The 22,501-nt window shown below is 46.9% G+C and overlaps 1 protein-coding gene across 11 annotated transcripts in view; it reads left to right on the top strand.

The window, feature by feature from the left end:
- The first annotated feature begins 5,157 nt into the window (after positions 1-5,157).
- LOC118245620 (G-protein coupled receptor 83-like) overlaps positions 5,158-22,501 on the top strand; it is a 28,261-nt gene continuing 10,917 nt past the window's right edge. For 3 of the 11 annotated variants that reach the window (XR_007708828.1, XR_007708827.1, XM_050713515.1), the window contains exons 1-5: positions 5,158-5,389; positions 8,245-9,117; positions 9,881-10,006; positions 11,117-11,250; positions 15,036-15,644. Coding sequence is in view for 8 of the 11 variants with exons in the window: in XM_050713515.1 (XP_050569472.1) it covers positions 8,734-9,117; positions 9,881-10,006; positions 11,117-11,250; positions 15,036-15,630 (1,239 nt within the window). In the remaining 3 variants the exon portion in view is untranslated. Of the gene's footprint in view, positions 5,390-6,631; positions 6,822-7,787; positions 7,899-8,244; positions 9,118-9,880; positions 10,007-11,116; positions 11,251-15,035; positions 15,645-16,433; positions 18,047-21,479; positions 22,172-22,501 lie in introns of those variants that run through there. The other 8 variants (XM_050713516.1, XM_035541976.2, XM_035541978.2 and 5 more) reach the window with 8 other exon arrangements.

The raw sequence follows: 22,501 nt of genomic DNA, 5'->3' as shown, positions 1-22,501 counted from the left end.
TGGGGCTCTTCCTGTGGACTGCAGACTGCCTACCAGCACAGTGAGCCGTGCTGGCGTACCAAGAGACTCCAACAGGACTTCGCTGTCTGTCAGTGTTACCTGCTGGTTTCATACCACAATGGATATCATGTGGCCAGATGTCAGATGGGAACTGAACACACTGTCAGTGGCAGTCTCTGCGATTTTAAGGAGATAAAAAGGAAAAAAAGAAAAAAAGAAAAAGAAAAAAAATTAAGGCTCAAGATCCAGACCCAAGAGGACTAGCTAGACAATACCCATCAGCTCAGGGAGAGGGAAGATTTACAGTGTCATATTGGTTTTCTTTGTTCTGTCACCCAAATCTTTCAGCTGAAAATTCAAGGACTATCAAACCCATTTTAAAGCCTTTCTTTTCCAGCCACTCTGAAGTTCCATTATTAGTAGCTATTACGTACTTGCCATTTGTGTTTTGAATAATAAAGTCTAAATTGTAACAGTCCACAGAAAATCAAATGCAATTGCTATTGCATTATTGGTCTTTTCTTGTTTTCTTTTCTTGTTTTCTTTTTTTCTTTTTTTTTCTTTTTTTTCCTTTTTTTCTTTTTTTTTCCTATTGAAGCCCTTTTTATAAGATTTTTCCCTCCACCCACTTGCTTATGATGAATGTAAGTGCTGTTTAAAATATATGCTAATGGAAAATTTTAATCTGAAATAATATGTATGAAAGCACTGTTCCCATTTATATGGACAGCTAATGCTGGATCATACTCTGACCCTGGGGAAACTGTGCCTGAATATCACTGGAAGTTTAACTTACAGTTCTTGCCACCTGAATTTTAATTTGACTTAAGACAGCAAATGAATTTAAAATTTGGTTATAGTTTCTGTTTTAAATTTGAAATATCAGTTGTTTAGATATCTGACATTTTTATCCCAGGTAGGCAAAGCCTCCACACAGCTCCATCTGGAGAGAGGCTTGAAGTCCCTGCTTTGTGAGTTGAGCTCAGATGGAACAGTAATTTGAAGGGAAGTGGTCCGGTGCAGAAGATCTTGCCCTGCAGTTCAGAATTTGTTAATTCACTCCCTGGCTATGCTGCCATCACCTTACGTAAACCTGAACTGGCTTTTTAAATGCAAGTCTCATGAGAGAGAAGGGGTGAGTGACCTAAGTGTTGCCCATCTGTATACATTAAAAGGTGAATGCAGGTATCGTGCATGGTGATAAATATTTCAGGGAATTGGCTATGCCTTTTGTGCCTCAAAATATGATGATGATAACAGAGCAGACATCAATATTTGAGGGCAAAAGGAGTTTTCCTGATGCTGGTAAATTACAATGCCTCTGTACCTGTGTATCATTAATTCATCGGTCTAGAGGGCATCTAGCCCTCCAGGAGACAAAATGACCTTCTGACATTTAAAAGTAAGACACCAGAAGGAAAGATATTGAATATCTTTAACATCTTCAGTCTGCAAAGTCTCCACACAGACAGGCAGGTAACTTGAATTTTGCCCAAGAAAAAAATGCAGAACACTCAAAGCAAATTTATTCCACAGCACAGCCACTCCTGCTCCTAAAATATTTTCTGGTAGGCAAAGAAGCAGACTGATGTCAGAATGACATGGAAGCAAAGGCTGGCTGCTCCACAGGGTGCCTGAGGGGCAATGGGGCCAGTGGCTGGCACAGGAGCCAGGAGAGAGCTGCTGTGAAGAAAAAAAACACAGGAACCTTAAAGCCAGAACATAACAAGTTGCACTGATATGAATTATTTCAAAATAACATGATTTAAATGAAATGTTTTAAACAGTGCCTTTGGAAACATGGCTGACTTGTTTTAGTCTCCACTTGGATTTCAGGTTGCAAACAGTTTGAGACCTTCAGTTCATCCAGAAGTTCAGGCACATGCATGAACATCATCAGCAGCAGAGCACCAAAACCTGTGCTAGCTCTGAAAGCCATGGACAAGTGCTCTACTGAGTCAGCTTACCAAATGACTCCGGACAGGGACGTGCTGTGGGTTGTGTGCTGGCTTGCTGAGCTAGACATGTCGACGTTAGCTATCAGGGAAGCGCACAGAGAGAGTGGGGTGGAGAAGGTGGGCTGCTTCTGGCCAAACCCCTTCCTCTTCCCCCTTCACCAAGCAGGGGGCAGTCATCCTGGGCAAGAGTGAAGGCCAGGGAGAGCAGCAAGCATTATCCAGCTTCTTGCCCATCCTCAATGTAGAAAGCAAGCAAGCAGTAAGGCATAAGTAGAAAATAGCAGGGCCAGCTGCAAAGGGGAAAGTCACTGTCCCCAGTCAGGAGGGCTAACAAGGATTATTGTTGTAATAGGAATACTGGAGACAGTGGCTGTTGTGCATCAGGTTTTCATTCTTCAGCAAATGAGTGCGAGATTGTTTCAAGAGGTTCTAGCACATACCTGTAATTAAATAATTTGTACCTGAAGAAAGATAATACGCCTGGGATTCCGCTGGGAACTTGATTGAACTCATAGCTTTCATCTTTGAACATGCTTGCAGTTAGAAAGCAAGTAATAATATGTGTCAGGTAAGACAAGTATGAGAGGATAATGAAATGGCTCTTGAGATGCATGGAAATCCCTCAGTCCTGATAAGAATGACTTCTGGGAAAAAAAAAAAAAGAGTACAAGGTCATCTTGTTTTAATGATAATAAGTGTACAGAAGGTCCTTTTTACACCCCTCAGGTAAGAAAATATAGTAAGTACTAGGCTTCAGCCAGATCCAGCTTTAGTTGAAAGCAACTGGAGTTTTGTCACAGCCTTGGACTGGAGCAGCACTGAGACATAAGCAATAAATAATAAATTTTGAGCAAAGAACTGGTTCCCTTGAAACACATATATCCAATATACACATTTTTCCTCTCATGGGAGGAATTCCTATTTTAGCCTAGTGTCTCTCTCTTTCTCTTCTATTTACTAGGAAGTTCTTCACCGGTTTCTCAAAAAGTCTCTCAAAAGTCTGATGCAGCAGATGCTGGCATGCTCGGTCTACTTTCAACAAACAGACATCCAAACTGCAAACAACAGTAAAAATATTTAAATGATCACCTCTGTTTACTTGCTTTGGCAGCTGGCAGTGAATTAGGTAGCATGCCCATGGCCAGCTTCCATTGCATGGTAACACAGAGAAAGCCTGACTTTAGGAAAGAGAAAAAGACTGTGCTTGGTGCTGGCAACCTGGGGAGAGGAAGATCCCTGGGCGGCGGGGGAGGCAGCAGCCCTGTGGCTAGGGCACCGAGGTGCCATCACCAGCGAAGGACCACAGCTTCGCTAACAACCGTGTAATGCAGAACCCAAAGGGCTTGTCAGGCCCGGCTGGTGTTTGCCTTGTGTCGAGATTATTTCAGCTTCCTTCAGCTGAGATAGCAAAGTTCACCTACAGTTAGATGGCTGACATCTAACTTAATTTTAGTTTTCATGTATCTTTATACAACTGAGTGGTTTTTTTAACCTAAAACCATTACACTGTGTATGATAGAAGTCTAGTGCAACCAAGGAGTTGTGTTGTAATTAAACTTCTGGACCAGAAAGAAAGATGTGTTAACAACAAAATGGTCAGTGATAGCACCAAGGAGACCAAGATGGGAGGAAAAGGGAGGTGGACTATGGAAAGGAAAACAACACTGGTAAGAAGCAAAAATTGTGCAGAGGGAAAGGAGGGAAAGCAGCCATGGACAGAATCAGATCATAGGGGAGACTGGAAGCAGACAGAAAACCAAACCTTTTTTTTTTTTTTTAATAAGGTGTGAGCTACACACACATACACAGGGTGGAAAATGAGAAAGACAGTAATCTCCACTTCAGAGATATGTTTTCTAAAATCTTTAACTGAAGCCTAAGCTGCCTTTGTGTTTTTGCAAATCTGTGTCAAAATCTGTCAAGAGGGTTCCAGAGATGGGAAAAAGCACTTGTCTAAGAAGAATGCACCAGTGCTGCAAATCCACTAAGAGCCCCACTTCAAAAATTCAGACTTGAAGATTTTTGTGATTTTTTTTTCCTTTCCCATTAATTACTTTGCCAGCATCTCTGCACAGCCAGATGCTCCATACCAAAAGGTCAGTGAAGGACCCTGTCCGTGTTCGATGCCCACCCGCTGGCCCCATGCCCGCCGCCTCAGCCCACTGCCAGCAGCCTGGCCGCAGGCTGCGCTGCAGCACCCGCCGTGTCCTCGCCGGGACTGCACGCAGCCTGGCCCCGTGCTTCCCAGCCTGGGGACTTGATCCAGAGCCCAGTGAAGACAACGCAAAGATCCTCACTGAGCTCATTGGTCTTCCAGTCAAGCTTCTTGGCAATTTCCTTTCAGAAAGGTGCCATAGGCACTAACTTTCTGTGCCAGCTGGTCTGGGAATTAATGTGTGGTGGAGACCAGGCTTTATCCTTGGCATCAGGGTGTGCGTGTTCTGGCAGCCCACACAGAGGAGAAACCAAGGCACCATTCTAGCTCCTGTAAATGACTTTTGAGACCAACCAAATCTCTTGGAGTAAGAAGAAAAGAATCTTGTTCTTTTTTCACAAGAACTGATGAACAGCTTCTGTTCAAAAGGAAGTGACAATTTTACTACACGTATCAAGCATCCTATCTGCTTTTTCTTACGCTTTCAAAGTGAAAGAATAGCATGAACCTTGTAAAGCACTTTTCACTCTTCTAAAATGTCAGAGGAACATGTGAGTTGTGATTCCCATAGAGCTCTCTCTATAGGAAACTTCTGTCTTTGGACCTCTCCTTTATGTGCCTGTAAAGCATACGCGAACCCACGGCACAGAATAAACCAAAGAATCGCTAATCCCCGGCGTTGCTCTCTAACTCCACTCGTACATGCCGGGAGATGAATCGTGTGCCTCGGCGCTCGGGTCCTCCTGGCAGCCACGCTCTGCAGAGCCGGGGGCTGCCGTCAGAGCAAACCCTCGGTAAAAGCTCCGGGAGCCGGCGGCAGGGAGCCCCCCAGCTCACGCCCGCTGCGGGAATGGCCGTGGCCGAGGGAGCTGCCCTCGGGCCGCTCCGAGGGGGAGCTCCGTGCCCGATCCATCCCTGGCACCTCCCGGGCGCCCCCCGCGCCCCAGGGCTGCGGCCCGGCGGGGCCGGGGAGGGGCCGGGCCGTGGCGGTGGCTGCCCGCGGTGGGGGAGCGCCGCCCCCCCGCCTGCTGCCGGGGCGGGGGCTCCGGGGCTTCGGCAGCGCCCCCCGCAGCAGCGCCGCAGCTCGCGGCCGGCCTCGCTTCGCCTCCAGCCTTCCGCGGCTGCTCGGGGGTGGAGCGGAGCCCCTGGGCCGGCCCAGCCCGCAGCCCCCGCCCGGCGTGCTCCGGGGGTCGGCAGCAGGACCCTCAGGGGCGCCTGGCGAGGCCCGGGGGCTTCCCGAGGAAAGGATGCGAGCGGGAGGATGGCACGAGGGGACGTAAGTGGCGGCGGGTATTAGGTTTTGTTTCCTCCTGTTTTTAGGGTTTTGTTAGGGAACTGTGTATAACTTGTGCTTGCAACGTGTGTGCTCTCCTTTAAAGATTTATCCGGTGCAGGGAGTGAAGTGTTGATTTATATCGAGAATTCAAGTAATTTGACAGACTGTGGTTGGAAAGATGTATTTAAATTCTTTGGAATGAAGGGTTAATATTTCTGCATCAGGAAGAAATTACTGCTAAAGCATGTAGGTGTATTTAGCCAGCCTCTTGCAACCAGATAGTAGAAGAGCCAGGAAAAGTTGAACTGAGGTGGGATCTTCCTCCCCGGTCCTTCAGATTATATTAAGTTATATAGTTGTATAATTTTCAGTTGAAAGCTGAACTCTCATATTGCATGGAGCCATAGTGTTCCAACTCATCAGGGTAATCTGCATTTAAACACTTTCTCAGGAAGACGGTGGCCATCTCTGCTGCACCTGTGGTCTAAAGCAACAGCCAGTGCTGACAGCTTTAACAATCACCTCAAATAACGTTTTAGTGGATACAGAAAGATCTGAGGAGAAATTCCATGTCAGAAAATCAAGTTGTAGCTCCGTCATCTTTTTAAGCTCTTCCATTCCCCTTGTCTATTTGTTCCTAGAGCCTTCCTTGGAAGAAATAAGGTTCAGCCATGGAGTGGGCCAGGTCAGAAGGCTGATCGAGCTGAAAAAGCTGCTTATTTAATTTTCAGCTGGAACAGCTGAAACAGATTTGATTGTACAGGTACCAAGACATAGGCACGAAAGAAAAGTAGTAACCAAGTCCCCCTTCATTACCCACACTTAAGGCCGTGGCTCCCTGATCACTGTGAACTACCTAGAGTGCAGGTAGTGCATGAGAAACAGGCTTCTCAGTCACATGAGCACTTCAGAAAACCTGTCTGCACATTTTTTAAATTAAATAATCAGTCATGAGATTTTTCTTGATCTGGTTTGACCCATGTATTGTAGTAGTTTCTTGAAACTCAGCTTCCATTAAAAGCCTCTCTCTCAGGGTAGCAAAGACAATTGTACACATGAGATGCAGGGAAGGCAGTAGGTGTTTTCATCTGTCATACCACAGCATCATCTCTCAGGCTCAGTGATGGCATTTCATTGCAGCATGAATATCCCAGATGTGCTTGTTCAAAGATGAAAGTGGTTCTGCTGGAGCTGACTAAAATTGTCTGTCTTTGTTACACGTACACTGCGCTATCCCTACAGATCACCGTGGCTTCCTTTCATTGCCCAGCCGTGCACCATAAAGAATGATCGCCTCAGCGTATACCACAGCAGACAGCAAAGAGGCATGGAGAACCATGTGCGCCTTTCCCAGATGTGATAAACCTCACAGGTCTTTTAACACCCCAAGTGAAGCAGAGAGACTGTCTGCTCTCCCCTTGCAGAAGTCCAGGTGAATGTAGTTCTGGATGCTCTCATTTCTGGTGTGAGCATCAAGTCCTTTCTGAGTTGTGCCAAGCTCCTAGTCTCAGAGATGTGTCGCTGCAATGAGTCCCCTGTGCCAGCCATCTTCTTCAAACAGGATGAATGATCCCTTTCCTCACTTGCAGCTCTCATTTCAGTTTCATAGCAGCACCCCAGCACCATGTCTTGTGAGAAAGTCAGATTAGGACCTGCTCTAGGGCTGGGCAGATACTGAAACAGAGAATAATGAGGTCAGGTGTGGAGACTGATTTTCTGCCTGTTGCGTTACAGATGCTTTGCTGTAGCAGAATCCACGAGCATTTGTCATGCTTCCTGTCCTTTCAGGGTTATTTCACTCATAAATTTGCCCGGGAAACAGCCACTGCCTGTATTCAAAACTGCTTCTTCTCTTTGTCTCCTGCATAATGCCACCTCCTCCCACCCCAAGTTGTTTAACATTCTCTGCTTTTGAGAGGTATCTTCTCATAGGTCCTCTGTATTCACAACACTCACCAGTGTAAGCAGACAAGCAAAAGGAGAGGTTATTATGGGAATGTATGGGTATGAATACACATATGCAGTCTCCTGCAGCTTACTTCTGTAAGAAAACTGTTGATCCCTGATTCTTGCTCAGTGATATTTGCAGCTGAGGTCCAGAGGCACGAGCAGACAGTGTGTTAGAGCTCCGGATCTGCTGAAAGCCTGCTTCAGGCCCACCACCTGCTACGCAGCGAGTTCGCTGCCCTCAGCAGCCTGACAGTTTGCTGTGTGGGGAGGTATTTCAGGGAGCTTTTAGAGATCTGAAAGCACTGATTATTAATCCTGCACTCCGTATGAGGTCCATTGATTTGTGCACACAGTCATGGAGCTTGACGGGAATTGCATGTACAAAAACAGGCTCTCCTCTCTGAGAACCTGAAAGAGTTTCTAAACAACTTTCTCCTCCTGTATGCAGCATATCCAGAAATACTGGTGTGCGTGGTTCATAAGTTCCACCCAACACCAACAGATCAGTGCAATCTAAAATCATCAGAAATATGTAAACACAGTAAAAGGAGGCCTAAAGGTGAGTAAGCAGAGATTTTTTTTTGTCTAATGAATTGTTCTGGTGCATGTAGCATTATATACTGGTTTGTATATGGTATAAGTATATAGTCTGGAACTTGCATGCCACTTTTATTGCTAAGTCTCACCTTTTGCAGGAGAGACCATTTTCTCACTGAAAATGAAATGCTGTAAGCAGAATTCAGCTGTTGTTTAGAAGAGAAAATATGAAATAGACCAAAGTCAACTTCTGATGTGATTTCCACATTCTGAACCACTTCGGGATAATTGCTCGGGTTAGATGCAGACAAAAGCTTCTTGTGCTCTCAAAAATGGTATCCCAAATGGCTCTGTCTTTGTTTCAACAGGAAAGAACCAGGTGTTTTGAAGTAGAGGATGAAAGCACCAACTGAGCAGCCTTCTCTGAAAGTTGGAGGAAAAGTGTACTCAGCTGAGAACAAATTAAAACAAGCTGACATGGAATTAAAGCAACTTCAAGCTCCATCTGAGGTTTTCCTTCATTTGCTTCACGTAATAACTAATTATTCTTTTCAGCCAACCTGTGGAGCTATTACTGTTCTTGATATATGAAGCGGTTGAGGGTGTGCAGTGCCAAACCAGTCCCTTTCCAGTGTGCCTGTTGAAAATGCTCCCCAGTGCTGCCTCTGCCCCTGAGGAACCCATCACACCTTAGAGGCTCCCTTTGGCTTTGCACGTAAAGGTATTGTTCATAATGCCAACTGCATCTTCATCAGCTTCCTAGGGAACCGAGCAGTTGAAGCTGATGGATCACTTGCTATGTCAGCTAGAGCTGTGGTCCCAGCTGCCCTGAGTGATCAGGGTCTGGGTAACCTGCCATGCCTCACTCCCTGCTTCGGTCGTACGGGCCACAGATGAGGGGTTTTCTTGAGGAGTTTGACCATTACTCTTCCTTGGTGAAACTCATGTCAGTCTACCAAGCAACTAACAGGACCACCTTCAATTGGACAGACAGCCGCATTGTGGAGTGGGAGAAATTTGCTGAGCTGGCTAAATATGAGCCAGAGTCCCAGAAGCCAACAGTGAAGGCTCTCCTTATCGTGGCATACTCGGTGATTATCATCATGTCTCTCTTTGGGAACATGCTGGTGTGCCACGTGGTGCTGAAGAACAAGAGGATGCACTCAGCCACCAGCCTCTTCATTGTCAATCTTGCGGTCTCTGACATTATGATCACGCTGCTCAACACGCCTTTTACCTTGGTAAGTGGCATGCTGTGTTGTCCTTTCAGCCAGGAGGGGAGTCTCATGGAAATGCTCTGTCCAGTGGTTTCAGGCTCTCTGTGCATGCTATTCTAGGACTGAGGCATGAACCCAACAGAAATAAGTCTGATAGACAACTATGCCAGGCAAGTAAAACTCTGGTCAGCAAACTGTGCACTCCCCGTGCTCTTCCAGACTCTGTATTTCCTAAAAGACTCTGAAGTCTCTCCAGGTATGCTGCTGAACTGACACAAATTAGAAGAGTTTGGGGAATGGAGAATAGGTGTCTGGATATGTATGTGACGTTAACATACATGCTGGGGAATTACAAGGTCAAACTTAAGACTTAGTGGGTCAAAACAACTTGAATGCTGGTTGTACTTAGGTAACTGGAAGAAAGACGGCAAATTCTTCAGATCTACCAGCTGGGTAAAGTCTTTAGTGAAAGCTCTCCAGACCTGCAGGGAGTGGTTGTGTGAGCAAACCATGGTCCACTTTTTCCAAGTATAGTCAAAAAGTTATTACCATTGCTCACAAATGATGTTTATGTGATTAAGCCAGGAGGGCTGCAACAGGACCACTCATTTCAACTATGTTTTTTAACCTTATAAACTCTTCTGTAAAGTGTTTTGAAATCCAACATAGCTAGTTGGGTTTCAGGTGAGGCTGCCCAAACGGCCAACCAAAAAGCATGTGCTGGCTCGGGTGCTGTCCAGGGGCTTTCCCTACAGATTTGCTTACTGATGGCTTGTTTTCCCCTCAGGTTCGGTTTGTGAACAGCACGTGGATCTTTGGGAAGGCCATGTGCCACATCAGCCGCTTTGTGCAGTACTGCTCGCTCCACGTTTCCACGCTGACTCTAACAGCCATCGCCCTGGACAGGCACCAGGTGAGGCACTGCTTGTCTGCGCTTCCCTTGCAAGGCTCCTCCCAAGCCCCTGCCAGCCTTGGCTGAGCCGGTGGTTCAGGCTTTATTTTAAATGGGGGCCTTGAAAGACAGCAGAGCCACTGCTGAATGCAACGCATTTGTTCAGCTATACAGGGATTTTTTTCAAGTTTTTCAGCTTTCTATCCCTAAAACCATAAAACACTGGTCTGTATCATCCTGAGCTTAAATTCTGACCTCATCACCTGTTTGTTGTTTTGTTCTTCTTTTCCCACTGGGCATTTGCTGCATCATCAAGTTGCAGGGCAGATTGAGTTGGTAGCATTTCTCATCTCACTGTAGCAGTGAGTAAAAAGCAATCCTGATGTTAAAGTTCTAAAGCAGAGGATTGAAGTGTAACTGTGGGACTGATGCTGGACCATAAAGGGGAGTGGCAGAGTGAGAAACTTCTGTTGGAAACACTGGGAGGACACGTCGGAGCTGTGAGAAGACTTTTCCTGCCATCTGCCTACAGCCAAGCTGCATCAGTTGCTTACTTACTGTAATAAATACTCAATGTACTGCAAGTAGACAAAAGAGGAGGTAGACCGGGCCAGTGCTTATTTCTAGCAGTCACTCTCCTTTCCTGTATTATATATACACCTATCAGCCAAAATTATATTCTTCAGACTGAGCTTTTATAAGCTCTTTATCTTTTAATCTAACTCAGGAAATTTCGTAAAAGGTGAGTTAATCCCTCAAAACTTGGGAGAAGGGCTCAGCTTGATAGGTTTAGCTAGTACAGAAGACATTTCGTTATGTAATTCGTATAGAATAAATGAACGTACTCATTATTGAAGAGACTTGTGTAGATTTTTTTTTTAAAGTAACCTACAATTTAAAGAAAATTAGTCTCTCAGAAGAAAATAGAGAAAAAGTTTATTTGAAAACACTTCTGAAAAGTTGAAGGGTTGCCATTTTCTAGGTCACTCTAATAAGCAGGACATTTTCCTAATCATGGATGTTATTTTCTTAATAGCATTAGATCATGTGAAAAATACCTCTGCTGTGTGTACTGGTGGAGGGACTTTGCTTTCCCATGAGATAAGAGTCACTGTGAAGTCTTTATTACAGGTCATTCTGAACCCACTAAAGCAAAGGATGTCACTAACAAAAGGAGCGCTGAGCATTTCTGTTATCTGGCTGATGGCAACCTGTTTCTCCCTGCCACATGCCATCTATCAAAAGCTTTTCCAGTATAACTACAGGTGAGTTACTCCCTGGCACATCTGACCCCTTCCAAGCAAGACGTCCTGCAGCCTTCAGCTGCAGTAGTGGTGGCTCGTAGCAGGCAGAGCTCCTGGAGGGACTCCCAGGTTCGGGGGGGAAGGCAAGAACTTGGTGGAATCAGCGGGAATTTGTGTGTGAATAAAATCTAACTTCCTACAGCAGAGGTGGCCGCTGTGAAGAGCCTCTTGGCTCACTTCAGTGCACATACGTGCTCAGGACCTCGGTTTGTTTTCATCTCCCAAAAATCAGGACAAGCGGGTTAGTCTCACCTGTGCAGCCTCGTGCTGGTGGTAGGCTGTAAGGCGCAGGTGGGCAGGCGGCGCGGCTCCACTGGGGCACAGCAGCTTGGGGCCTCCTTGAGTTTCATCACACCTTCAGGGTGGGGTCTGTCCCCAGTTTCTTCTCCCAAGGGCCCTTCCTCTTCCCTCCTCACACTTACTCAGCTTTTCAGTTCCAAGAAGACCATGTCTATCTAGCTTGCCCAGTACCCAGACAAGGAGGAAGTGGAGAGCAGGTGCAGCAGTTTGAAAAAGAAAGAAAATAAAACCTATCACGTAAACATCTGGTACTTGCTTTAGCAAGACTACACAGAAAACCACCTAGATAACTGTTTCTAGTATGCTTCTTTGTCTTCCCTAGCAATGAAGAGGGCTCTTTGCTTGGCTGAACACTACAACAAAAACTATTAAAAGAAGGTAAAGTGGAATTTCACACCCACATGAAGACTTCTGAAGTATCAGAAGAAAGTGAAGGTTCTGCTCTGGAGAAAAAAAATAAAAATAAAAAATATGCTTATCTTCTCATCTACCTGTTAGTCTAGTGAGGGCTTTCATTATTAGGAAGCCACCCTTTCTACTAGGGAGAAATAAAGAATCAGAAGTCTTGTTTGGGTTTGCCCTTGCAATCTGTTGTTCCTCCACATTATCCAATCTACTGTGCTCTTCTTGTCCTCATGAGCCTCAAGAGTGGCACTTGGCAGGAATGCCTATGGACCCATGCTAAACTTTAGCCCTGGGTGTGCAACATAGGTCAGGAGAACCCACAACCCGCAGCACGCCTGTGGTGTCAGTGCTACCTCCCGGCCACAAAGTAGGCCATAATGCTACACTGCGTGTGGTTTTCATGGTGCCGCTTCATACTGCTGGTGCCTGCGTTTTGCAGGAATGCCGGGCTTGAGGCCAAGGGACTGGAATTTTTGGCTTGAGAGCCGAGTACCAGGGAGCAGAGTAAGAAGACAGCAAGAGAAAGATTTTTGTTGTAGATATTGAGCTTCTGCATAAAGGACAAACGTCTTTCTTCCTACAGTGCGGCCACTTCTCTCCTATCAGTGTGACAAGACCATTCAACTATTCGCTCAGGCTTTCTATAGCTGTTTGCGTACAGGAGGTTATAAAAAATAGGAGAGTAATCAGGGCTTTCACAGCTCTTTCTTGCTTGTGCTTATGATTTATTTGCTGAGAGATGCCTTATGGGGCGATATAAGATCTTCAACTGCTTAGACTTTGTAAACAAAGTGCTGGGTTACTCCAGTGCTTGCATTGCTTCGCAGCTGCGCTCAGGCTATTACTGAACAAATTGCTTATGAATGAACAAATGCCGCTATCTCTTTCACTGCACCTGTCTCTGCTTGTCCTTTAGCATGCCCAGAGGAAACCTAGCCTCGAGCTGGCATGAGGCAGCTCGGTGATATAAGGACTTCCAGGACATGTTATTCTCATCGCTGTTTTCCATTGAATAAAAATCCCGGTTGTAATATCGCCCATAATAGGTCCTGTGGGGCAGGAGCCCCTGTGACAGCCGAGCAGGGAGCTGTTCCTCCTGTGGGAACAGGGGATGGGCTCCAGCAGCGCCGGATCCCGCTGGCTGCGGCGTGCGGTGGCGCGGCCAAATCCGTGGTGACTCTGGGCTCCACCAACACACAGCGGCCTCTCCAGCCTTGCTCTCTGCCAGCCACCGTCCTTGAGCAGGCGGGAGCTGCTTTTCACGGCTGCACCACCTGCAGGCCAGCCGGCAGCCCCAGGGCATGGCTTGGCCTCCCCATGCCCCGCAGGAGGAAGCGCGTCTGCTCTCCTCTACCACGAGCATCCTCGGAGCCCGTTGTGGCTCCGCTCGGAGGAGCTCTGCTCCCCTGCCCTTCGTACTACCTCTTCACAGGCGCAGCTCCGCTCACTGAAGTCCTTTTCCAAGCAATCTTCTATTTGTGGCACAAAAGCCAACTCCAAGGGTTGAAAACAGGATATTAAAGATATTAATCAATACTGCAGCAAATAATGTGGCTTGATGGAGGCTAACAAGTGAACAGAAGACAAGGTTTGAAGAGAAAAGGGCAAAATGGAGTAAAAAAAAAAAACAGGGAAAAAAAAGAAAGAAAAGGAGAGAACATCCACAGGAAATAAATTTCTGAGTGGCCCTTCCTCTTAGGGTGTTATTGTTTCCAGTCATCTGCTGTGCCGTGTGGAGGAACACTTGGTTCTCTGCAGGGGCTGTTGAGGTACGTGTGCTGAGAGCAGCAACGCAGTGAGAGAAATGCTAACAGAGCATGTGTCTGTTGTGCTGAATTTGGCAGATTAGTTAATTTCTGTTGAATTAAGCTATCAGATATAGTTAAACTATTTTTTAAAATTTATTTGTTTTTTAATTATTGTTTTTATTTATTTATTTATTTTTGTTAGTTAGCCACCAGAAGTTAAACTGTGGTGTTTAAGTTAGACCCACGTTAAGCAACCCCGTTTTCCAGTAACTGTGCCTGTTTTACGAGGCAGCAGTAAGGTCCCTGGAGGAAACATGACAGGCAGGACATGAAGCCGTGCTGTCGGGGGTGCAGATGGCTCTGCAGGGGGCACCTGAGCGCTCCCTGGTGCAGCTCGGCCTCCAGCCCCGGCTGCCCGCGGTGGGGTTCTGGGCAGGAGGGCGGCTGCAGCAGTGTGGGCAGCGGCTGCAGGTCCAGCGTGGCAAAGACAAGTCAGAGCTAGGGCAAGCAGGCTGCAGCGATGACCCAAGCGTGTCCTGAAACTCCTCTGCGTCCCAGTAGTATCGGGTCAGTTGTGCGTGGCCAGACAACAGTTTGAACAGGCCATCCGCAATAGGAGTAAATGCATCCTGGGCTGGATTTCTGGGTGGACACGTCTAGGGAAACCTGGGCATCATGTGTGCTTTACCTTGGTGTGTAGGAATCACATACAAGACGGGAGAAGAGCAGGGAGTTCAGTGGTGCTCGCCCACTATTCCCTCTCCTCCTGCATTGGGATTTTCAGGAAGAGAAAGGTGACATTGCTGTGTCTGTGCCCAGGCACGCGCAGGGAAGGGGCAGGGCTGATCAGTTCAGTGCTTCTTCCACAGGAGCCCCTTTTGTAAAAGGGGCCTTCAGGAGCAACTTCTTGCCATGTTAAGGGGACTCATTCAATTAAAATCCACTGCAGCTTCAAAGAAGAAACTCCACATTGTCTTTCTAAGACTTTCTTGTATCAGACAACACGACAATTTAGGAGGAAAGGTGATACAAATACACAGTAGCCAGTCAGCCTCAGTGAGAAAGATGTGGAGAACATCATGAGAGAAGGCCTTCTGGGAAACAGAAAATAAGCAATTTTGAGTAAGCTTTGTTTGGTTGAGATTAGCAATATCTGGCCCTCCTCTGTCAGCATTAGAAGCCTGAGGATGTGGTTGTGGGTGGTGTGAAAGCCCCACTATGGTCTGCCAAATTAGCAGCATCCATTTACAAAGCAATGTCCACATGCTATATACATATTTCTTTGTTTTCAAGGGAAGCCACTGTCCGGAGCTTGTGCGTCCCCGATTTTCCTGAGCCTGCAGAACTGGTCTGGAAGTATCTGGACCTGTCTACCTTTCTTCTCCTCTACCTCCTGCCCCTGCTCATTATCACTGTCGCCTACACACGCCTGGCTAAGAAGCTGTGGCTCCGCAATGCCATTGGAGACATCACCACGCAGCAGTATATCACCCACCACAAGAACAAGAAGAAGAGCATCAAGATGCTGATGCTGGTGGTAGTGGTCTTTGCCGTCTGCTGGTTCCCTCTCAACTGCTACGTGGTGCTCATCTCCAGCCTAGGCATCAAGACGAAGAACTCCCTCTATTTTGCCCTGCACTGGTTTGCCATGAGCAGCACCTGCTACAATCCTTTCATCTACTGCTGGCTGAACGAGAGCTTCCGCTCGGAGCTCAAGTCCCTGCTCTGCATGTGCCAGAAGGTGCCTCCACGTCGGGACAACGTGCTGCCGCCTGTTATCACGTCCTGCCGAGAGGCATGGATGGAGCAGGCCAGGTGCAGGAAGGGACCTTCCTCCCAGACTATTTGCTCCACTGTCAACGTCCAGACAGCCAACACCGATCTGTGAGCCAAAGGGCAGAGGTGAGTTGGTTGGTGGACATCAGAGGGCATCTCCCTGTTTCTTCTCAGGAATCCGTGTTGCTGCTCTGGTTTATTATTACTGCTTTTCACATATTATTTACTGGTATCACAGTAGTACCCGCTTTACTCAGTGCTGTGGAAACACAGCCTTTCAAACACCCTCCAACCCCGCAGTTGAAACTGGTCCAAGGAGCAGGCAAGCATGCAGGGGATGTGGGATGATATGGATGGGGTGGTTGCTTTCCAGGGGGCTCCCATCATTTTAACAGCACAGGCTGTGGGACCCCAGTTTCCCGCATTGCTGGTCTGTGTCAGAGCCTGTAATGTGTGCCGTGATACCAGCAGGGCTTTGCAGAGCTGCAGAAGTGTGCAGGTTTTGACGTGTTTGAAGGAAGGACTTTGACATCCAGGTAGACTTTGTCCATAGATGATTTCGCCAGATAATTTATACCAAAGCCTCCCAGCGGAGTGAAGGGTAAGGTAAGTCAGCAGCGGTTTCCATGTGAAGTACGGCTGCTCTTCCTCCCCTTGCTCTTTCCTCCCTGGCACTGTCCTACCCCCTTGCTGCTTTGGGATCTGCAGAGCAAACAGATGGAAACTTCCCAGGAGTGCTGGTGGGGCTGGGAGCACGCAGCAGCGTGAGCAGGCAGCGGGGCACCAGCGGGAGCAGCGCGGGATGGCGCTGCTGGCACTACCAGGGGGTGTAGAGCTCCAGCAGGGCTATGCGGGTAAAGGTAAGGGAAGAATTTAATTTGGCTGCTAGAGCCACATGAATAACTGTGTTGAAAGGCAGGGCATGAATGCAGGCAACACTGGCAGCATGGGATTTCCAGAGGAACAAGTGGATGGAGCGACGTGCCGTGTCCAGCACACAGAGCTCCGAGCAACCAAACCTCCACCCTCGGTGGCACCCAGGGAGCAGAGCCGGTGAGCAGGAAGAGATCATTCCCACACTGCGGCTTAGACTGGAGCTGTGCTTCATAATTAGACACAATTTCATTTAGTCCAGTAAGGATTCCTTCTAATTTCTATTATAAATCCATTAATTCATCAAATAAACCTACACAGGAACTAAAGGCCACAAAATACTGCATCAGGGCTGTAGCATTCACTAACTGAAGAATGAAATTATTCTACATAATTACTAATTGTTGTAAGAGAAATTCATTTAGACAGCTGAATTGACTCAGAATAAGAGGGAAAGCTTTGTTTACAATCCTGGGAAAAATATAGTTTAATTTAGATGTGCTTGGGAGGTAGATGAAGAAAAGAAGATGGAACAAAGGAAAGAGAGAGAGAGGAAAAAAAAAAGAAAAAGACAAGGACAAGAGACAAAGAGGCAGACAGAAATCAGATTTGCTATGTGATTTTGCAAGCAGTGTTGAGCAGTGGTTGGGCATTGGGAACAGAATCTGCTTCTGACCTAGCCAGAGCTGTCCCCTCCCCATCATGCCACCCCTCTAATAAATTGCACCAAGACTGGAGATCAAGAAAGGCTGGAATAGTCCCACAAAATGCACTGCTCTAAAGTAGAGAACCTTTAAACCAAGCCTAAAAATGTGTTCATTGTGCTCTCTGCAAGTTGTTTTCAGTATGTCTTTTCATAGTCCACTTCATGTGTGCACACAAAACACATGGTTTCGAAGAGATCCATCTTTCTACATTTTCTTTCAATGTTCATGGTATATCTCAGGCTTCTATGGAATAACCATAGCAACAATATTAACATGATATATTCCATGAGAAACATGGCTCTCACTGTAATTCTGTATTTTCTTGTGATGTTTGTCCAAGAGTGCTGGTACAGACTGGCTGCCCATTTCCCTGGAAAGAACCACACTTCTGGGGAGCAGCGAGCCAGCCCTGGGGTCGTACCTGCCTGGCATCCTCTTGGTACAAGAAGTGGTCTGGGAGCACCTGTCACTTCTGTTGGCTATGGGAGTATCAGAAATCTCTCAAGCTTGTCTCAAGTCCATCTTTATTAGTGTTGTTTTTTTTTTTCTTCTTTTTTTCTTTCTATCTTTAAATGGCTTCATGATCTTTTACTGGAGGAATCAAAGACCTCAGTCCAAAGTAGGTCTCTGTTCATGCCTTGATTTCCTGCCAGTCCTCCTGCCATGCATTTAGCTGTCTCTTGCTATGAAAAGTAACTTAGCTTTTTTCCTTAGATTTGTAAACTGTAGCATGTCTTTATTGCTGAGATTTTTCTCCCCTAAATGGGCATGATGTAAGAGCTGTCTGTATTGCATCTTTGTAATGACTTTGCTATCTGGACTGACAATTATCAATGCCTGAATGAGATTCAAAACCTCACACGCTTTACTCATTACCTAGGGGCTCTCATATCACTTGAGGATGGATGCACTGGCTAATCAGCTTGCAAGGAAAGGTTAGGATGCATGACTTGAAAAAAAAAGGAAAAAAAAAAGGAAAATAAAAAAGAAAAAAAGAAAAAAAAGAAAAAGAAAAAAAAGGAGGAAAGCTGAGCTATGTTGTTTGACTTCGGAAGGTACAGTGACTGAGGGGCAAGAGGGTGCACCTCCGCTGAAATGCAGGAACAAGGCTTGCTCCTACCATTAGAAGGCTTACCTGGCCAATGTTCAGAAGAAAAAAACTTAAGAAATCTGCTTTTGCTAAAATGTGTCAGGGTCTGAGCCTACTCAGCAGGTAAGTAGATGCTGAAGTGCTTAACACTTTGTCTTCAGACACACGCTCACATGTGGGAACGGCTTCCTGAACGGCGCCCCAGGCAGCTGCGTGTGCTGCATCACGGCCGTGGCCAGTCCTTCTCCTGGGTGCTCCTGTCCCCCTGCTGCCCTAGCAGGCTGCCGGGGGCTGGTTGTGGCTGCTGCAGGCACCTGGATGGGCAACGTAGGTGTGACCTGTGCCGTCAGTTCCCCGCGGCCCTTCTGGCCCTGGACGCTCTCATAGCTGGGATGGTGGGGTGGGCTGCTGTGGAGTGGGCAGAGTGGTCCCAGGCAGCCCAACCGCTGCACAAGCCCTTGTCCTGTCCCTTGCCAGGCTGAACTGGCCTCTGCTGCCCTGGCTGTGGCCCTCGCCAGCACGCAGGTGACTCAGATGTATCGCTGTGGGAGGCAAGATCCCGAGGGTGAGCCTGGAGGACAGAGTCCTAAGACAGCGACTTACCGGAGCCTGCTCCACAGGAACTACCCGAGCACACGCAAATCAGTATGCAAAGATTCAACAGGGAAATGTCTGAGTGATTAACAACCCAGATTTACTCATGTTAGCTCATGCCAAATGTATCCAACTGCCTTCAGCAGAGTTGCTGATGAAGGCGATAACAGAGAACACAGTGCAGAGGATACCTGAATTCCAGAGGCAAATCCCCTTATATAGCCCCACCACATAATGAACAAAGAAACCACAAAATGCCAACTAGATGAGGAAAAGCAAAGCAGAAAAAATGCACAATGAGTCAGAAAATTAGCTCAGGAAGGAGAAGCAGAATAGAATTATTAGCAGTTAGCTCTTCAAGCTGAAAACAGTACAGAAAGTCTGTTCAAAGGAATAAATGGAAATGTTCTCAGTTAGATCCAGATCAAGCCCTGAGAAGTGGGAATGCAGCTGGGCCAGCATCAGAGACCATCCTCTTGCACTACTATAAAAATTAGCAGATTTGTTCATGCTGATACCCAGAGGGAGAAGAGGGAGAAAAACCCCCAAACCTCACACAGGAAGTTTGGATGCAAAGTGCACACCTGGAATTAGCAGCTGGAAAATAACGAACAGACAGCCACTGCCATGGCCAGCTGAGAAGAGTTTCTCCCGCAAGTCAGGGAAGATTGCTCTACCCTCTCACCGACTGCAAAGCAAACGCCCATTTCCCTCAAGCTATCACCTCCTACATTGTGGTGGGGAGAAAAATTCGTCTGATCTCCCCAGATTTTGGATGAAGCCCAAGCAGGAATACTGAAGGGATAAGGATCTGGTTCTTATGCCCAGCATAGCACTGCAGTCAGCTCTCATTTTAAAGATTCAAGGCTTTTCACAAAGCTGTCCTGTCCCACCGCTGCTCAGCAGTAGTCCCTACCCAAATTCCATGGATGTTCCTACATCCTGAGTTCGATCTCCAAGCACTCCCAAGGGCACACACCTTTCCAATAACAGCTGCTCCATGTAGCTTGTCCTGATCAGATTCTGTGCAAAGCAGGTACGCCAGAGGCCGTACTGTTGGCTGTACCGCGTTTCAGGTGTCTGCAGGAACAGAACTGCAGTCCCTGGGGTTGCCTGGCAGAGCTGTCAGGACGAGCAGGCGTGCAGGAGCAGATCCCCGGATGCTGCCAAAGCCCCGGTGAGAGTATGCCCGAAGCACCGAGCTAAATGAGGAGGGAGGGTGGCATGGGGTCAGCGTGGAGGCGGTCACCGTGCCCAGAGGAAGGCATACGGGCGGCTGTGCCTGATGTGCTGTGCTGCAGCAAGCCCTTCCTAAGGGGCTGCTGGATGTCTCCTTCCAGATCAAAGCCAAAGCATTTCTTGCTTCACCTCCTGTCTCCCCTGTCTGTATTTACTCCTTTGCCCCCAGTAATAGGGGTTAAAGTAACACCTTCGGTCTATACAAAAAAGGTTTTCTCTCCTGTGAGTCAAGAGTGGCTAATAATGCCTTGTTTGGCAACGCTAAATCGCGTGATGGTCCTGCTCTCTGCAATGAGCCGCCAGTGAAGAGCAGCTGTCACTTATCAGAGGTGACAGGGAAAAATAATAATAATAATAATAGGCTGAATCTCACAGAAACCAAGTGCTTGGTTTTATAACACAATAGTCTGTCACTTGGAGAGGCCTTTTTTTGGAGAGGCCTTTTTTTTTGTTGTTTCTATGACAGCCCTCATAAAAATTTCCTTGGCAGATAAGAACAGACAAATTGCTTTATAAAATTGGATTGATGGACCATCTAATTTGTCTGCTGGAGACAAAAACAATTGCTTTATGGGGTACCATAAGAGACAATCATAGGGAGTGTCCCGTTTAATGGAATTCCTGCTTATTGACTTGAAATTAATGCTGCTTTAGCGTATATAAGTTTATATCCTCACCAAGTGTTTTGTGTGTCTGACCTACCTCCATGCTTTCCTGGTGCACATAAGTAGCTAATCCATATCATGTCCTGGCAGGCTGTCGAACATTGGCGGTCTCTTGCAGAAAGGATTTCCACTCTGGCAAGGAGCTCTGCTGGGTACTTGTAGCTGAAAGTTACAGTGATTTTCAAGACATTATGGTTGACAGATTCATGCCATTCTAGCAGAACTGCACCAGATGCTTCTGCCAGACCCACAAAGTCTTGCAGCTTCTTCTTCTTTTTTTTTTTTTTTTTAATTGGTTGGAAACAGGAGTGCTGAGATACTAACAGGCCGACTCCTGTTCTTACCCCTGCCCTCAGAGTGGTTCCAAAGAATGTTTTTCAGTGTGGTGACAAGCACTTTATGTACATAAATGTATATATATAGAGAGAGACTTTGTTCAAATCCCCACTTGTAGCCAGCTTTAGTATGGTAATCAGTGTAATTCCAAGGTTGCCAGACTTTGGATGTTGTTAAGGGAATAATTTATGATACATTGCAAAAAGTGATGGTGGGCAAGTGTTTGAGCAACAGATATAATTCCTTTTCTCAAGAAAAGGAATTATTGCTGGCTGCCACATCTTGTCTTGGGCAATTTCAAACAGGAGTCAAGTGACCAATGGCCTAAACCTTTTGCAGATTCTTTCTCCCTTCATTGCTCTCAAATCCTGTTTGCCTTGGTTCTGAAGGGGAACAGGGGGGAGTGTGTTGGGAGGCTTGTCCCCAGCCACAGTGGCTTTGCTTCGTGCTTTTGCAGGCATGGCGACACCGAGCTTTGGTGGAGCAGCCGTGAGCAGCAGTACGGCTGGCAGCAGCACGTGTTTCTTTCCCTCTTCCAGTCACTGAGGAAGACAAAGAAGACTGAACAAAATACAATATACTGCAGATGGAAGAAATGTACAAAGCAAGCAAGAAAGAAGTTTTAGTAAAGTTTTTTCTCCTTAGGAAACAATTTATTTTCTAATTTTCTCCCCCAAATCTCCAGATAACCATCTAGAATACTGCTGAAGCCTCCTGTGGAAGCAGCTCGAGAAAGGGTGCTCACAGCTCCTGGGGGTCTCCTGAAAAGAGATTTTCTTCCTTCTCCTGCTGCTGTAACTGTGCGTGGTGTTTTCAGGTTATCTGCTAACTCGAGGCACGTGGCAGGGTGGAGCTGCTGGCACAGCAAACATCCACTGCTCCTCAGCCTGCCTGAAATACATCTTTGTTGTTAGTTCAGGATTTGTGTTTGATTATCCAGCTCTGGTCACTGCCCATTGCAGTGAATGTGTAGTAAAAAGGGAGCGAGGCAGCACCGTGCCCCCAGCCTGCTTGCTGGCCTCTGCCACCAAACCATCTCATGAGCAGAGCAGCTCCATTGGGATGGGCATGTTCCCCACCTGATATTCTCCGGTTTTGCTTTTGGAAATGGGGGTGGAGAGGGATTTTGAAATAAACGCGTGCTTATAACTCCTTGTGGCACAGCTCAGTACACGTTTCGGGGGCAGCCCCTGATGAACCCCGCAGAGAGCAAACACCCCCTGTCATGGGAAGGCCAGCCTGAACCAAGGCAGCATTTCCCTCCCCATGATAACAGCTGTGAGACAAATGAAATACTGGACTTTAACCCTCCTTCATGCATTGGTTCACTTGGATAATGCATTTTTAAGTTCAGAGAAATGACTGATTTTCAGCTGCATAAGCTGCCCATGGCAAAGCACCTGCTGAAGCGGCAGCAGAGGGAAGCACTGCTGGCTGCTGCCCAGCTGCTGCTCAGGCAGCCTGGACTTGGGGACCCCT

This window comes from Cygnus atratus, chromosome 13 (genome assembly GCF_013377495.2).
Source record: "Cygnus atratus isolate AKBS03 ecotype Queensland, Australia chromosome 13, CAtr_DNAZoo_HiC_assembly, whole genome shotgun sequence".
Classification (NCBI taxonomy): Eukaryota; Metazoa; Chordata; class Aves; order Anseriformes; family Anatidae; genus Cygnus; species Cygnus atratus.
The sequence above is the reverse complement of the archived record's forward strand: the minus strand, read 5'-3'. Positions and strand labels throughout refer to the sequence as shown.